The sequence below is a fragment of the Pseudorasbora parva genome, chromosome 3, assembly GCF_024679245.1.
Source record: "Pseudorasbora parva isolate DD20220531a chromosome 3, ASM2467924v1, whole genome shotgun sequence".
NCBI classification, from domain to species: Eukaryota; Metazoa; Chordata; class Actinopteri; order Cypriniformes; family Gobionidae; genus Pseudorasbora; species Pseudorasbora parva.
In genome coordinates, this window is record NC_090174.1 from 51,353,760 (window position 1) to 51,372,381 (window position 18,622).

Sequence of the window (18,622 nt, forward strand, 5' to 3'; positions counted from 1 at the left end):
CTACACCATTAGGCTAACATTACTAAGAATATACTGGTGTTACTGAAACTATCTTTGTTATAGAATACACTTATCTATTCACAATGAGTTTGAGCGTTCTTGTTTCCTTTTATTTATTTTGAAGATCTGAGTTGAATTGTCCATTGCTGAGATTATCATCATACGTTGTGTCGTGGTTCCACGTGTGACGTGGCAGAAAAATAGAAACGGTTTCTAGGACAAATAGAAGCCGTAATTAGGAAAATCTCAGATTAACATGGGAAAGGTATGTATTGCGGCGAGTCTGGTATAGGGCACGGTGTAAGAGTATTGGCAATTTTGAGATTTTTGGGCAAGACGAAACACGTCAAAAAATTGCTCTCTAATATTTTTGCTGAATTCTGAATAAATATTGTGTAAAATAAGCGTCAACAGCTGACATCAAATTAACAATAAACAAAAAAGATGGATGCAAGATGAGCTCTGAAAGGTAAAAAAACTATGTTGAGTACAGCTTTTAAATCAGTAAATCAAGGATAAGATCTGAAAATTAGCACTGTATGCATCTAAAAAAGTGCTTATATTTGTATATATTTTTATAGTGCTTGTTTGTAGGGTTGCACAATCTGGCCAAACATTTATTGATTACTGATATACAATATTGGGTCAAATTGTGTAATCTAACAAACAAGCACCATAAAAAATATATTATTAATAAAAAAAAAAAAGTTAATTTTAATAAAAATCATAGCACTCTAATACTATTGTAATATTTCACTGTAAAATAAAAAATAGAGCATTTACTACTACTACTAATAATAATAAAAAAAGAAGGTCGCATTTAAAATGAAAACAAGATGGCAGCAGTTTGAACGAGACTGTGTTCTGGAGATCAACATGAATCCACGTAGTGGAACTTTACCACATGTGCATCCACTCATATGGGTGAGGTGAGTAAACAAAGCTTACGGGAAGCACACACCACAATAACAAATACACTTACACTTGAACACACACCACAAACATACTTCAAGCAATGCTTAGTTACAAACACTACAAACATACACACACAAAATCACAGATGTAAAGCCGATTTTTTTCACTGCTTTTTAAACTGGATTATAAGTGGAGCTTCGGATGCATTCGAATATTTAAATTTGTGCAACTGCACAGTATACGACTGAATGTTTTGTGATAAAACCACAGCTATCCAAACTATCCAAAACACATACTACTGATGTTTAGGATGAAATTAAACAAATTATTGATCATTTTCACCTTGTGTTTTCCATCAAAAAAATGTTTACGGGTCACTAATATTTATTCATTTTGGATTAAATAATAAGTGCATTAAGGTAATCTCGGTCCTAGAGGGCCATTGTGCTGCAGAGTTTAGCTCCTAACTGCCTCAACACACCTGCCTGGTAGCTTCTAGTATGCCTATTACAGGTGCAATAGGTGATCTGAGAAATGCTAAGCCTACTAGCTTAGCCTACTAGCATTGAAAGCATACAATCCCTGCAAATCGCCGTCCAAAGCCACGCCTATGGCGAAACACATGACCGCGCACAGACCAGAAGCAAGATGACCAGAGACGTTACTGGAATACCTGACGAGTCATTCCGATGTGAGCAAACTTGACAGTAACTAACAGTTAGGGGTGTAAGAAAATATCGATACACGTGAATATCGCGATATTATGTTTGGCGATACTGTATTGATTCTCAAAAACACTGTATCGATATTTATATATTTATTTATTTACATCCAAGATTCGTGGCTTTGTGTTCGGTTTAAACCACAGACTGTATAACACCCAACCACTAGATGGCAGTGTTATCTCAGAACGTATAACGGACGCGGAGCCGGAGAAGCGCAAGGTAAAAGTGCGTGAATCACTAGTGTTTGCATTAGCAAACCCAGCTCTCAAGACGATAGCATTATTCCGCTCCTGCAGTATACAGAGCTGAAGTGTGGACTCATTTTGGCTTCAGCTAAAAAGAAGCCACTAAGGAAATCGACAAGAATCATTTTGTTTGCAAAATAAGCCAAGTTAAAATCGAATACTCTGGAAACGCATTGAAACGGAGCTCGCTTAACATCCTGACGTCACCCGCGCTGCTGAGAAGCGTTTCGATAGAATGTACTGCAAGTTTTCCTCTCAGTAACAAAATAAACACACTCCAAAACTGACAGCGGTGGCAGGAGAATGAAAGATCATAGCGGATATGATGACCAGCTCTGCAGTTCAGTAACGTTACTTGAAATAACACTTTATACAATAGACTGCTTTATAGAAAACAGCTTAACGTTATTAAATATATAACAAACAGTCATTCAGTCATGAAATGGACTGCACTTTCTGTTGTTAAATAGCCACTGCTATACTGTGAACCTTTAAAACATATACACATAAAGAATCCTGCAGTCACTTTACATTTTACTTTACTCAGATTGCACAAAATAGTGATTAGTGATATAAATTATACTGTATTAATTAAATAAAATACTTTATCTCGTGTTTTAGGCATATGGTTGTGTTCTTTATTCTTTTAAATGATTAAAAAAAAAAGAAATATCGCAATATATTGCCTCTCTTACAATATTGCAGTGATACGTATTGTATCGCCAGATTCTTGGCAATACACAGCCCTACTAACAGTACTATAATAAACAACGTAAACAACTGTTCGCCTGCCATTCTTTCTCTTTCTGCAAAGTGTAGGTGTGAAAGCGCTGCTGTATGATGTCTCTGTGAATAGGCTGCGCAGTGGTAAGTAAACACATTGACTAATAGGGAACAAGTGGAACGATACATACAATTTATCGTCCCATGCCATCCACAGATGCATTTAGAGAGCTTAACACAATGATTGCTATCAGGATATGAGGAGACTTTTAACCAGCATAACAAAAAAACGTTTCTTAAGGGAATCATTTATCGCACCTTTAAGATGTTGATTAGCTGGTCTGGGGTTGGAGATAAACTTTGCAGGACAGTGGCCCTCCAGGAACAGGATTGGACACCCCTGGATTAAAGTGTTTAAATGCCATTTTTAAAGGGGTGGTTGCATGCGATTTCACTTTTTTTAACTTTAGTTAGAGAGTGTGTAATGTTGCTGCTTGAGCATTAACAGTATCTGCAAAGTTACAGCGCTGAGAGTTCAATGCAAACGGAGATATTGTCTTTTAAATTGATGGCAGTTTATTGCCTACAAAAACAGCCGGTTTAAACTACAACGAGCTTCTTCCCGGGTTGGTGACATCATAAACCCTTGCTAGTCACCACAGATGTGACTTCTGCCCGTTATGGTAAGGGGCGTGGCGTTTCCAGACAACCTGTGCTTGGCACTTCAGCCAATAAAAATACATGAAACTACATTTGGCCATCTAACAAATCTAAGACCATTGCGTTTTTCAGAGGGATGGGCTTTATGGAAGCAGGAAGCAAACGAGCCGTTCAAAGGACAGTGGAGACAGCGGTGTGGAATGCAGGTAAAATATTTTAAAAATACGGCGTTTAAAAAAAAAAGAAGTATTAAGACATGTTATACTGCGCCTCATAACCACAACCAAGCCTAGAAAAAAAACACAAAGCAAGCCACCCCTTTAAAAGACAAATTATTGCTTTAGTCTGACAGAAACATGTAAGCATACTGCTTAAAGGAAAAAGGCAGCTTAAATCCCAGTTTTTGTGGAGATGCTGAAAAGATGAAAAGACACCAAGTAGTCTACAAATGGACCACAAACAAGAAAGGTCAACATAAACTAGAGCAGAAACACACACAATCCTCAACCAACACAGTTCCTACACGAAACAGGCCTATTATTCTTAAGGACTGTAGAAGGTCTTCTGGGGTTAGCAGTGGGCTGGACACGGTCGGTCCACTGAATTCCACCAAACATTTGTATAGCAGCAAAGAGAGCAGGCTACACAAACAGTGCTTTGTTCGGATTCAGAATACTACAGAACCCTCTGCCAAAGGTAAGCCAAGTATGTCTGCTTGGCAAACACAGAGCACCGAGAGGTCTGGGGAAGAGAAGCGCTTCAAATGCTCAAGAGTTAAACATCAATCTTCTCAACAATGTTCGCATACATACACACACTAAATGCAGGAAGGATCAGAGGGGGCCGTTTTCTAAAGGTGGGCTAATGGTCAACTACCTCTGAAGGTGATATGGCCGGAAAATGGGTTTTTCAACTCTAAAGCTAATTTACTCATTGTAATGAGCAACTCATTCTCTGGACTTGCAGGTTGAAAGCAATTATGTCCCATTTGTGGACAAAACGCTCTTTTGATCTGCTTCTTGATAATGATTTGCTCGAACCGATTTGTAGAGCATTTGCAAGTCGCTTGACTGTATATGAGAACTTAATTATGTCACCCACCTTACAGTTTTACTCTCAAACAACATTGCCCTTACAAATGATTCCCCAAAATCAGTCCTCACTATAATGTGCTCATTCTTACTAAGAAATATACCCATATTTAAAACTTTATAAAGTAAAAATTTAGCAATCCGGCAGACCGCCTTCCATATTCAACTTACAAAGAAAGTGTAACGCCTCTTTCAGTTCAAAACACACAGCGTCCAACATCATTTCTGTAAAGAAAAAAAAATCTGCTGTGCAAAACAGACCTTCCAAAGATAGCCGAAAAGCTAAAGGCATATATCAGACAACAGTTTTCTAATCTTGAACTATGGAGCCACTCCATCACCACTGTGTCTAGAGGCGACTCTTGATCTACAGCTTAACCACAAACAACCTCTTACCAAGTCATCCAGAAGAAATCATGAACCACTAATTGTCACATCATGTCCTGTGCCATGTTCACATCGGCCAATGTTTCATACATATTTTATTCATGAAGGCTTCTGAAGCCATTAATAAAGCCTGAGGGACGACAAGTTGAAATCGACCATCTGTCTGTCACTTTCACACATACGTTATGACATCTTACCATCAACCCCACCCCAGCCTTGATGAAAATCATATCTGACAGATGTTTGTATTTAGCCCCCAGCACTTGCCTAGGTGAGCAATACAGCATGGAAGCTCAACAAAGGAAGACAGAACAGTTCTCTTGTTATTGTCAGTGATGTTCTAGCAACATACCTCATAATTAAAAATTTTGTGGTTAAACAAAACCCAAAACAGTTAGCTGTTCTTACTCCATTTCATTGAAATTCCAAGCTGGTGAGTTTTTGAACAAGCAAGAAATAATGCTGCTGTGTTCACTAGCAAGACAAGTCTTCTTTAGCAATTAAGTTAGATGCAAGCGCACCAATACATTTTACTAGCATATCAAAGAAGGTACCTAACATATAATGTGACAGGTTCTGATATCAAGTCCATTCCTAAAAAAGTAATGTTTTCATCCAAACTGTGAATTTATATTTTTTATTTATTTATTTATATATATATATATATATATATATATATATATATATATATATATATATATATATATATATATATATATATATATATATATATATATATATATATATATATATGAATATGAATATGAATATATATATATATATATAAATATGAATATATATATATATATATTCAGTGTCATTGTAACAGCAGTTACTATAGTAATAATAAGTATAAATTATGTATAATTACATGCAAATAATAACCCTAACCAAACCAAACCCTGTTCCTAATGCTATAGTACGGCAGTTACTTAATATTACTCAGTACATCAATGTATCATTACAGTGCAACAAAGTGTAGTATTTTTGCAGTAAAATATTTTTAAAAAAAACAGGCCAGTGTTAAATATTTTGTTCAGTTGAGTTATTACAGTATCCCAAATGTTTCCAACAATTTGTAAATTGTTAGAAGATTCTGCGCTCAAACTTGGCGTCATTAAACTACGTCTTTGTTTGAATAGGTGCCCTCTAGCGGACAGAAAAATTACATAGTGCAGTTTTAAAATAAAAGATTTTTTTTTTTGCAAGTTTAGTTTTGTGAAAAATGCAACATTTCCCAGAGGATTGTAAATAATATAGGCTAATTTAAAGAACCCCTATTATGGCTTTCTGAAAATTTCCTTTCAGAAAGGAAACAATTTAGTGTGTAACAGTTAAGTAAATAAAAACAAGCAAAGTTTAAAATCTGAAAGTGCAGCGTATATAAAGTTATTGTCTCTCAAAAGTAAGAGTCGACTCTGAGTCAATTAAACAAATAGTTTTTCAAACAAGTCCAAAGCCATTTTGTTGTAACGGCAAGACAAAACATTGACATATTGTCCATCTACTTACTCTACTTATTTAAAAACTGCAGCAGATTCTGGATAGCATCATGTCGAGAAGACGACGTGCTCTACAATGTGTTTAATGCGTTTCACATTGTGCAAAGAATCTGTCTAAATCACATTATTACTGTCTTAATGAAATAATACTGTAAATCAGCTGTGGGCTAATTTTACCTACAACTGTGTCTATTAATGCAGATTTTCTGTTATTCTTACTACTATGAGTAAAGATAAAGGATGGAGCAAGATTTGTTTTCCAAACATTAATGTTCTCACACACACGGGTTTGTGGATAGAAATACACTTGTTGATGCTGATGGTGAGGAACTGCAGTTAAAACATCTCAATGTACTTCAAACTGAGTCGCATCACTGAGAAACATCCTGCTCAAGGTTCGGGTTGAATAACTAGCTCCTCCAATGTTTCATCATCGATTCAGACTCGCACTGGGATGTAAAATCAACGTCATCATTACTGTCTTTACAGTGTGTATCACTGAGCTTTAGGAAGCCTCTGGACCACGGACGGAGCTGGAGTTCAGTTATGTTAATGGTTTGTGTCTGAAACACTCATTGTACGTGGTACACCAATCACAACAGATTGGCCAGTCAGAGAAAGTAGGCTCGTGTAGAGAAGGGATTTAGAGACTAATTCATCCATCAAGTAGTTTGAGAATCAATGAGAAATGTGGTGATGTGCAATGTACATTATGAGAAAATTAATGTACATTGAGATGAAAAAAAAACAGTGTTTTTTTTTTACCTTTGACCCATGCAAACCTTTTATTGGAGATCTCCAAAACAAAATGAGGAAGCTTTAAAATAGCATAATAGGGGCACTTTAATATAATAAAATAAACATAATTTAACGGATTGAACTGTGTGTGTGTGTGTGTGTGTGTGTGTGTGTGTGTGTGTGTGTGTGTGTGTGTGTGTGTGTGTGTGTGTGTGTGTGTGTGTGTGTGTGTGTGTGTGTGTGTGTGTGTGTGTGTGTGTGTGTGTGTGTGTGTGTGTGTGTGTGTGCGCGTGTGCGTGCAAATCAGTTTGATGTGACTATTGCTAATAATGTACAATGTCTTTTTGCAATATCTCACAACAGTCCATAAAAAGGTGGACGGAGACCAGTAAATGGTACCTTACAATACGCTCAACACCTTTGAACTTATGAAGACGCCCATAAAAATGCTAAGATATTCATTACCTGTTATCACATGACCTACTGTTTTTGTTATTAGTGCATTTCACCTGATGCTTCACAGTCATGCTTGAAGTGTGAAAAAAAAAAACACAGACAGCGACACAAAGAACAGACTACCTATTGTACCTACTACCATCATCCTGGATCCCTTACATACACCCGTGAGCTCATTTTCCTCCCTGGCCTCATGTCTCTATCAGCATCTGTACAGAAGACTCTGTTCATTCTTACACAAAGAAAGAAGTGAGAGGCAACTATCCCCGGCATCTCAAGCATCCTAATATTCTCTACGATATCGGCTTAGTGGCTTAGGCGCTTTTCGTCTTCTCTCTTACCACCCTGGGATAGGTGGTACTCGACCTGGGCATTGCAACGTTTTTTGGGGGATATGTGACTGATTCTAGAGGATTAAAATGATGGAAGCTTATTTCCACCAAAATAAAAAGGGATGTTTTTTCCTCACAATTGCAAGTTTACATCTCAAGTTTTATTTTTCCCTTTAAATTCTGAGTTTACATATCTTTTTTTCACTATGTGATAAAAGTATTTTTTTTTTCATCTCACAATTCTGAGATTATATCTCAAAATTCTGAGAGGGAAAAAAAGTCAGACTAGAGAGAGATTAAAAACTCAGAACAAAAGAATTGGGAGGTAAAAAGTTGTGGCATCATTCCATATAAATGAATGTATGTGTGGATGTTAAAGTTCTGGAATACCAAAAGCAAAAGTCTGCCACGTCTATGATCTAAAGCGTACAAATTCAACCTCTTCCCCCTCTCTCGTCATTCAGCTTATCAGAGGATCATCTCCGGCATGCCAAGAGGGGCACATACCATTCGCTCTGGCCCATCCTGTGAGCTCTCTCGCTGGCAAGAGTGGCCCTCTCAGCCGCTTTGATGTGCTGATGGTTCGGTGGCTCGCTCTGCAGCTGGTGATAGCATCAGAGCAGGCCTCTCTTGGGCCTGTGTGCCACGCTATGATAACAGGAGGGTTGATAAGAGGAAATACAAGCTGTCATGAGGAACACATTGAGTTGGATGCCAAGCTGACAAATCAGAGGGACAGCAAAAGATGCAGAGAAAAACACAGAGATAGAAGACAATGCAGGGGTGACAAAGCAATGCAAACAAGGAATAAAGACCCATAAAAATGTTTGTCAGACATACATCAACCAGTTTTGATTCTGTCATTTTTCAGGTTACTGATCAATGGCAGAAATCTAAAAATCTAATCAACAACTGACGCATAGAAACAAGTCACAACAGATAAGTCTCTCTCTTTATGTGACTTCAACCAACAACCATCCTTCCTCAAACTACCCAAATAGGCTAACAAGGATTAAGACCAACAAGCTAACATGAGGTAAAAAGAAAGGCCAGCTTTAACGTTGCTCCAGAGATTTTCTCCCCAATGTCCTCCACAGCAGCAGCGCATCTTTTCAAGCTAAATCTAAAAGCATACGGAGGTAACCTGAATCTGCAATAAAGTCATAAATTAAGGAGGAGTGATTCACTTTGGCGGTTTAACTGGGTCACTACAACTTTCTACCCTCTAAAAGTCCAAAATATTCAAGCAAAGACTTCTGTGTCTTGGAAGTCACATTCTACATTCAGTTAGAAGAGCTAGAAACAGTACGAGATACCAGTGTTAAAAGGTGATGAAAGCCTAAAACACATTTTTAAGATGTTAACAGATATGCACAGTGGTTATTTTTTAAGTTTGTCAGAGCTACTTCCGGTTTAAAAACAAATTTGAAGCAACCAATTTTAACGTGAGGTACATAATCTGGAGTGAGGATTGGCTGCAAGTACGCATCTACGTCATCAGCTGAGCTTTTCTACGCATTTATGACAATTAACTGTTTTATTCCAATCACTGAGCTGTATTATGAGATCGCATTTTTCAAAATTTAACATGCAAGGAGCGTGCATGAGAGCGGTTTCTGCGAAGAATGTTTAAAGGGTTAGTTCCCCCAAAAATGAAATTGATGACATTAATGACTCTCCCTAATGTTGTTCCACACCCGTAAGACCTCTGTTCATCTTCAGGGGAAAAAACAGCTTATTGAAATAAGCAGTTTTCTCCGTTTACATAAAAAAACGGGTAAACTGACAACGCAAGTAAACCGCGTTTACATGACTTTATGAATACACCGGGTTATTTCCTTGTAGTGACGTCAAAAATAATGGTGTCCGTATCTGACTCTGAGATTTTCAAATGTGACGTCAGTTGTGATGTTAAATAAAGCGTGCGCCGTGTCAGCGGGAGATTTACGGCTCATATTATCCCTCATGCAGCGGTTATGCAGCTTTGACTGAACCGCTTCTACTTCTGCTGCATGAGATAAGAACACATTTTAACAATTTTCTGGGTCTTAAGAGAGTCTGCGTTTGTGATGCATGTCCTTATTTCATGCATTTAAAACTGCTCAAAGTTTGCGTTTTTGTCACCTATCACACATGCGCACTTCAATAAGCCGACAGAAAGCAGGTTAATGTGTTTACATGTAACGGTATTGAATTTTCACATCACGGTTATAGTGACCTAAATTATCACGGTTATCAATATTATCACGGTTTTGTTCAAATTAAATAAAGTGTTCAAAAAGTACCAATGCACACACAGAAAACATGTCAACAAGTTTTATATTTGAAAATCAACAAACAACAAATAAATCAAGCAGTTCTTTGCACTTTTTAAAAGCAACATTGTTCTGTGGGATTTCCTTCCATATATTGGCCGTCATCAATAGCACCACATGCATAAATAATAATTTGGTGTAAATAGAATCTCTAACATTATCTCTATAAATATGTTCAAGCAATATTCTCATCAGTGTCCTATCAGCTATGACACATTTAAATCTAGCATATTTTGAGCCCGAACAGTATGCCGGAAAATAAATCATATCCATATTTTAATATGATTTGACAGTTTATTTTATTAAATATCAAAAATCAAAAAGGTGTGTATTATACCCGACACCTATGAACACTTTACAGTCAGTTTTATACAAACGCGCATAACCAATGTATGTAACTTTATGCCAGTCATATCAGATGCGCTATGGTTCTGCTGTGTTTGTTTTAAACTATTTTCGCTTCTGAGATGGAACAAAAACATTCAACCGTATGCTGAATGAATCTCCTGCGTAGATCGCACGCTCATCTCTGCTTTGAGTGCAGATTTCAGTGTGAGCGCGCTCTGAACAAAACTCCGCTAATCTGAACGCATCTGATTATTAGACATTGCATTCATAAACTCAATAGAAACACGTGTGATAGGTTATAATGCGCAACGCGATTATAATAGATGGCTTTGGAGAAGCCTATAATAAGTAGGTGACTATAGCAACAGCGACGTGAGTGACTGCGTTACACGCCACAGCCGAAATACACAAACAAACGGGGGTTATGTCATGTCAAGCCCTGATTATTATTGCTTAAACGTCACCCTAGTCGTGTCTGAACGTGTTCGTTCGTCTTCATGTTATTTCCCAGACGTAGGTTTGGTATTGAGGTCAAAGTCCACTTGCCTTGCGTTCGCAAATCTTCGCAGATTTGAAGTGTTACCCCTATTACAGCGACTTTCTTCTGGCATGTTCTGCTGCAGACAGAGTGACCAGAGCATCTTTTTGATTCATTTTCCCCTTTAGGACTTTTGTAAAAGCCAAAATATGGCCACAGCTCAGATTTTTTTTACTTTTAGAAGGCTGGAAAATCTCCCGGTGCTGTCACTGCCTTTTGTCATTTATTTTCATTCAAAAACAGCGTTGCGTCACGTGCTGCGCGCGCCTGCACCAGACTGGACAGGATTTACAGCGAGTTTTCAAAATCGTGATAATCACTGACGGTTTTAATGATAATTAAATAATGACAAGACAATAACAGATTGAAAATTCTAAGAAAAATTTACAAAAGTCTTTGTGTTAAACCGATGCGTGTCATTTCATATCAGTTCAGATTGTAGTGCTCGTAAACATAATTAAAATATTATTAAATTCCTTTTCATAAAGAACAATAACTCTGCAAAGTCATAATGCTGATTTGTTGATATTTATGCAAATAATACATCAGAATCAATGTACTTGATTTGTCATAATTTAGTTTGTCACGGTGAGAGTTTGCTGCCATAGCTTTATATTTTTAGAACATAAAACTAAGTACCTCAAACGCTGTTGTGATTTTTAATTTGTAAATGTGATTTTTTTTTTTTTTTATCTCTGCTCATATTTTAATATTAAGTCTGAATAATAAGTGTGTTGCAGGCTGTTTTCTACCCTCTACAATCCCCTTTTTCCACAGCTATGAACACCCATTTCTGGTGTGAGCGACCAGGCTAAAACAGAGGAGGGGTTTCATGACACTAATATCCCAAGGTCAATCTCAGAGCAGCAACATAATATGTTATAAAAATACAATAAATATGCAAACAATACAAGCATGTTCATCATTCTGAAACAGTTAGGCCTTTACAGAATAATATTACGTGATACACCGATATATAAAAGCAGTACGAATAATAATAAGAAAAATGTTTGACTCTGTAAAATAATTATTTAAATATCTAGAGTCAAGTGTAGCATGTCAACTCAAGTGGAAACGGATGCATAGAAAAGTATATGGATAATGATACAATGGAAAAACTAAATGAAACATTAAAGGAAATGTATATAAGACTGTGGCCAAAACTGGTGTATCCCCTCTCCCCCTCCCCACTGACTCGAAGTTGCAAGATAGGCTGCAGGTTCAGCAGGAATGTTTGTAGATCTGCAGGTGTGGTAACTAGAGCAGATCTGGCAACACGGATGCCGAAACACTACTGACTTTGTGATTTGTCGATAGGTGGAGGGTAAAGCTTCAGGACAAAACACAACATGTCAACATCAACATCAGTTGAGGGCAAGCGGCAACCTCCTGCGATCTCTCTTGAAGCCAATACGGAAGTAATGTAATCTGCAAATCATCGACTGGCCACTAGGGACAGGTTCCAGAAGGGAGCAGAATCTCATTGAGCCCCATGTTAAAATGCCAAAATTTACAGCAGAAAAAAACATGTTTATAGCCTGGTACAAATTGTGGTTTTGGCCTATACAGCTAATTTTGACCTTCATGACAACTGTGAGGGGGGTGAATTTTTTTATAATTCATTAGTTTACGTTATATAAAGCCTTAAAGTTCTGCACAATTAAGGGAGTGGTTACTTTGAGTGACAGGTGGATAGCCATTTATCAGCCGTCTATAGTCATTGCGTCACCTAAGCTCCGCGCACATCCCACCTTTTTGCCCATTTTCTGTTATCCAGGGATAACGATGACTCGCTCGCAAGATGACAACGCCCAGCTCACCTATACTTTAAGCTTCAGAATGGCTTATCGGAATCCTATGGGTAACGTCACAACAACTACGTCCATATTTTTTACAGTCTATGGTTGAGGGCTGCAACAACAACTTTTAAATGACAACACCCTGGCCGGACTACTGTTGTCAGTAATAGGAGTATTTGAAATGAACATGATTTCTTAATGTCTAGTGACATATGAGGGCCATTTTATGATAAACTGAAATACATTTCTTACATACAGTTCCTTTTAAAAAAAATACATTAATGTTTCCAAACATACAGATCGAACATCTGGGTCAATAAGAAGCATGTCAATAATGCTTAAAGTCGGCAAAAAATGGAAACAGTGATGGTCTTTTCTTCTCTAATATAACTTTCTGTAAAGTGAAACTGCTTCTCGGACAAGAAAAATATAAAGAGCTTGATTTTTTCCATTGGGAATTGATTGGATCGTTGGATTGTTGTTGTTTGCTAATTGCACATCGTTAGAGAAGAGATGTTATTATGGGGGAAAGGGAAGTTAATTATTTGTAATAAACACTGCAATATTCCATAAATGAACTGTCAACTCTGATATCATGGTGACTTTAAAGATACACTCCGACCATAAAATATAGGCTACATCTCAGACACCTGAGAGATTCCAAAAATGTTCCAGATCCAACCTAATCATTTTAATATAAAATCTAATTCCACCCTAAAGTGTAAACCAAGATCAATGTCCTGTTCCAATCCTGACTGGAGTCCTCATCTTGTATTATTCCACTGAATACTGATTCCTCATGTGTGGTCTGGGCCATCATAATCATCTTGATGTCTATCAAGAGAATAAACGTGTACCTTAGATCCTCCCGAAATCCCACCTCCCATAAGGAGCCCAGAACAATAAATAAACAAAATAGAGGGTTCAAATCCAGCCAACACAAGCTGTAAAGAGTGTTAAATACATACACTCAGTCACAGGCACCAAAGGAAACAGTGAGAGAGGGATTTTTATAACCTTTAGAAACTGTTGTATCAACAAACAGCAGATCTCTAAAGCATTCAGAGCCCCGTAAGCCCCTTTGGGTTGAAACGCTAGCTCCATTCATAGCAGCTACACACTGAGCGATTGTGTTTGAAGGTTTCTGAATAAACCTGTTTGAGGTTTGACCCACACACATGTAGCCATCCTAATTCCACCATAATCCATGTTCATGAAATCAACCTCTATTAAAAGAGATGCTCAAGCTCTACAGTGACACTAAGCCATTTTAACTATCACTAGCCGCTTCAAGACTAGAAATCAGAGGAATCAGAACACAAAAGTGCACATTTATGTGTTCGCAACAATAGGACCGCAACAATATTTGAAATTCTGACCGATAATATGACCAATAACCAATAAATGTATTGTTAACTCAAGATATTATATTAAACCTACTTTGTCTAACCTACTTTGAAAAGAAAATGAAAACTTTAGGCATCACAATCTACTATGGGGGGGGGGATATCTTACCATACACAAGTTAGATTTACTTTTTTATATATTAATAATACTTTTATGATGAAAGAACAAATTCAATTGATAATTGAGGCAGTATGACATTTATAATAAATAAAAAATCTATTTAAAATAAATGTTCTTTTGAACTTTCTATTTACATCAAAGAATCATAAAGCAGCAGCAAAAAAGTTTTCAACATTGATTATAATAAAAATGTTTCTTGAGGATTTCTGAAGGATCATGTGACACCGAAGACTAGAGCAATGATGCTGAAAATTCAGCTATGACATGGAATTAAATACCACATTAAAGGTGAGGTAAGTGCTATCTGATAACTGTTGTTGTTATTTCAAATCACCAAAACAAACACGCCCCGACCCCAAAAGGGTCTCGGCCCTATATTGATAGCTCCGCCCCACACATACGTAACCCAGGCAACGACTATGGCAGAATCTGTGTAACTAATCCAGGTCAAATATTCAATGAAAAAGTCACCCCTTCATCACAAAAACACAAACAGTTCTCATAAACAACTCGATAGAACACGAGCCCGAGTCCAACTAATAACAGATTACAATTATGACCAGATTAGAGTTATAGTGATCACAAAACACAAACCGTTCTCATGACAACTCAATAGAACACAAGCCCGAGTCCAACTAATAACATATTACAATTATGACCAGATTAGATCACAAAACACAAACTTTTCTCATGACAACTCAATAGTACACAAACAAGACGACATATTACAATTGTGACTGGATTAGGGTTATATAGATTAGGAAAAAAGGAAACAAACATATACAGTCCCTGACAAAAGTCTTGTCACTTGTGTACAAATTGACCTAAAGTGCCGCTGAAATATATTTCTAATCAAGATATTTTTACAAGAAATGGCTCATTTTAATCCCACCAGCTTTTGTGATAATGTTTCAGTGAAAAACTAAACTTTCAAAAAGTATTCTAATATTCACAGCTTGGTAAAGCCCATTGAGTCAATTTTTGCAAAGACATAAGTGTTGTCACCTTGTCATATGAGCTTCACCTGTGACTAATAATGGATCAATTAGGTCTCAAGTGTGTATAAAAAGAACCCCAGTACGCTAGACCTTCACATCAACTGCAACTAGACCTCTGCAAACATGCCTAAGATTCACCCAGAGATTAAAGTTTTGATTATCAAGAGGCTGAAGACCAGATCCACTGCTGATGTGGCAAACACCTTCAATGTGTCTCAGCTTCAAGTACAGAGGATAAAAAAAAAAGATTTGAAGAGACTGGAGACGTTTTTGACAAGCCCAGGTCCGACAGACCCCGCAAGACAACTGCTCGAGAGGACCGTTTGTTGGCTCGAAAATCCAAGGCCAGCCCATTTTCCACTGCAGCAGAGAGGTCACCTGAAATCCCTGTGTCAACCAGAACAGTTTGTCGGATTCGGTCTCGAAATGGCCTCCATGGTCGAATCAGTGCCCAGAAGCCAGCACTAAACAAAATACAATTGAAAAACCGTGTGGCATTTGCCAAGGCCCACAGCCTGCTAAAAGGATGGACGCTGGAAAAGTGGCAGAAGGTGGATTTTTCAGATGAATCTTCTGTTGAATTACACCACAGTCGCCGCAAATAGTGCAGGAGACCTACTGAAGCCTGAATGAATCCGAGATTCACCCAGAAAACAGTGAAGTTTGGTGGCGGAAAAATCATGGTCTGGGGTTACATCCAGTATGGGGGTGTGCGATAGATCTGCAGGGTGGAAGGCAACATCAATCCATCTCCACATCCATCTCCACATCAAAGTTCCACAAGGCGAAGAAGATCAAGATGCTCCAGGATTGGCCAGCCCAGTCACCAGACATGAACATCATTGAGCATATGTGGGGTAGGATGAAAGAGGAAGCATGGAAGACGAAACCAAAGAATATTGATGAACTCTGGGAGGCATGCAAGTCTGCTTTCTTAGCTATTACTGATGACTTCATCAATAAATTGTATGAATCCTTGCCAAACCGCATGGATGCAGTCCTTCAAGCTCATGGAAGTCATACAAGATATTAAATTTGGATCTCACAGCAACACAACTTAATTTGCTGACATATTTTTGTATTTGCAGTAAATTTGTTCAATTTCTGTATAGGCGACATAACTTGTCTTGCCAAAATTTGACCTTTATGTCTTGATTAAATGATAAATATTTATTCCGTGAAATTATTTATTTCAGTGCATTAAACATCATTTGGGAGGGTTTTAGCTTTTTATATGAGCTATTTCTAACACCAATTGATTAATTAAAAGTCAGGTTAATATCAAGTATTTCTACAAAATAGATAAGCGACAAGACTTTTGTCAGGGACTGTATTAGGAGTATAGTATCTTACTTTTCGGACACATTTTGTAAACTCACGCTTAAATCAGACACTGAGGAGATTTAGATGCTCCATCCGGTGTGGAAATGAACGGGTCTTTATCATCGCTAAAGTGAGCCACAATACGATCGGAAATGGACAAACAAGCCAACATGACACAAGAGCATATTCAAGCATATATTATGTGTGTCTTGCGTTTTGAATAATGACATGCACTAAGCGCTCTCTTCTCACCATCATTAGTAGACACGCCCCTTACCTGCTGATTGGCTACAAGTTTGTTATTGGACTCGGCCCAAATCCTTTTTGTAAAACAGTTTTGAAATAACACTTACCCCAACTTTATTTATATATTTATATATAAATAATTAATATATATATATATATATATATATATATATATATATATATATATATATATATATATATTAGGGCTGGGATAAACGATTATTTTTTAAACGATTAATCTAGCGATTATTTTTTCGATGCATCGATTAATCTAACGATTAATTTTTCCTGTCCGATTCGGTTACGATTCGATTCGATTACCGATTATCTCCCCATTAATTGCCTAATAGCAATTTATACATGTTGATTTAATTATCTGAATGAAAAAACAAATTCCCTAACATTGCAATATATGTTTATTGCTCTTAAAATTTCAAAGTAAGACTATACAATGCATTCAATAAAACCTTCAAAACATAAAGTACACACACACACACACACACACACACACACACACACACACACACACACACACACACACAAATAAATAAGTATTAACCTACAACAAAGAAACATATTATACGATTTTTCTATGTATGCAACTCAGCCTACAGGCTATGCCCATCGATTAAATATCAACAAGTTGGTTAATCAAATCTGGGGACACACTGCAAGCGTGAGCGTCTCGGCTGCGTGGCGTGTCCGTTTTTGTTTCGGCTCACATGTTAACAGGTTGGAGTTTGCACACTGACTGTGACGCGCGGAAAACGCGTGCATGCTGGAAATAGAAGAGCGCCTATTTTTCACGTGTGTTGGGAGCGTCTCCAGGCAAAATAGAATAGGAAAAGATGTTTATATATAATTTTGACACGAATACATATTATTAAATTACATTTTCATGTTTGAAAGTCTGTAGGTTTACATAAATGCAGATATAGGCCTAATTGTAATAATAAAAAACGTCAATTATCGATTTTGAAATATTGCAACTGTCAATACAGAACGAAATATTCTGTAGCCTAGTATTTGCCGTCAATACCATAGATATGTGGCTACTCCCGACGTTTTCTTTGCTGTATCAGTAGGCTATTTATGTTTAACATTAAGAACAGGGATCCCTCCGCATCAATAGCAGCAGCAGTGCCGCGTCAGACACGCTTCTAGTGTGCAAAGGCAGAGAAAACGCCACGCAGCCCCGTGGCTGACCCGCAACAGAAACGACACGCGCATCCGCGGCATGACAGTGAAAAAAGTTACATGTAGAGTGCATTACGGGCGCCAATACTCCGTTTAAAACCGGAATAGTCCTGGGATGAAACTGCTCACTTAGAGGATGGATACCCTCGGTCACATCAGCGCGATTAGACATTGAACATTTTAAATTTAAAACAGCTTATTATGTAGGTAACGTAGCCAATGTGTCCGATGCTTTCACTTGATGCAAACGTTTGTTTTTGTGATTAAAATACATCAAATATTACCAAAACATCTGTCTTCCTGTGTGCAGAAATTTGTTTATGTAGCCGTGACAACAAAACGCGTGCGCGCCTGGAGCAGGTGCTCTTAACACAGACGCGCATGCCTGTGATGCTCCGTGCGCACCGCGCGCCAACCCGCATAGACTGTGGCCAACCCGCAAGCCTTGCACTTCTGAAAGTCTGAGGAGCCACTCGTGTTGCTACCATATATATACATAATAAATAATATACTTTATTACATAATATACTTTATTACTTTATTACTTTATTACTATA

General features: G+C 37.5%; 1 protein-coding gene across 2 annotated transcripts in view; it reads right to left on the reverse strand.

Annotated features, from left to right (window-relative positions):
- Positions 1 to 18,622, reverse strand: part of znrf3 (zinc and ring finger 3) — a 93,938-nt gene that overhangs the window by 59,469 nt on the left and 15,847 nt on the right. Inside the window, exon 1 of one of the 2 annotated variants that reach the window (XM_067439403.1) lies at positions 8,282 to 8,302. The exons of the other annotated variant lie outside the window; for it this stretch is intronic. Coding sequence (XP_067295504.1) covers positions 8,282 to 8,284 — 3 coding nt within the window. The 5' untranslated portion in view covers positions 8,285 to 8,302. Of the gene's footprint in view, positions 1 to 8,281; positions 8,303 to 18,622 lie in introns of those variants that run through there. 2 annotated transcript variants of the gene reach the window in all.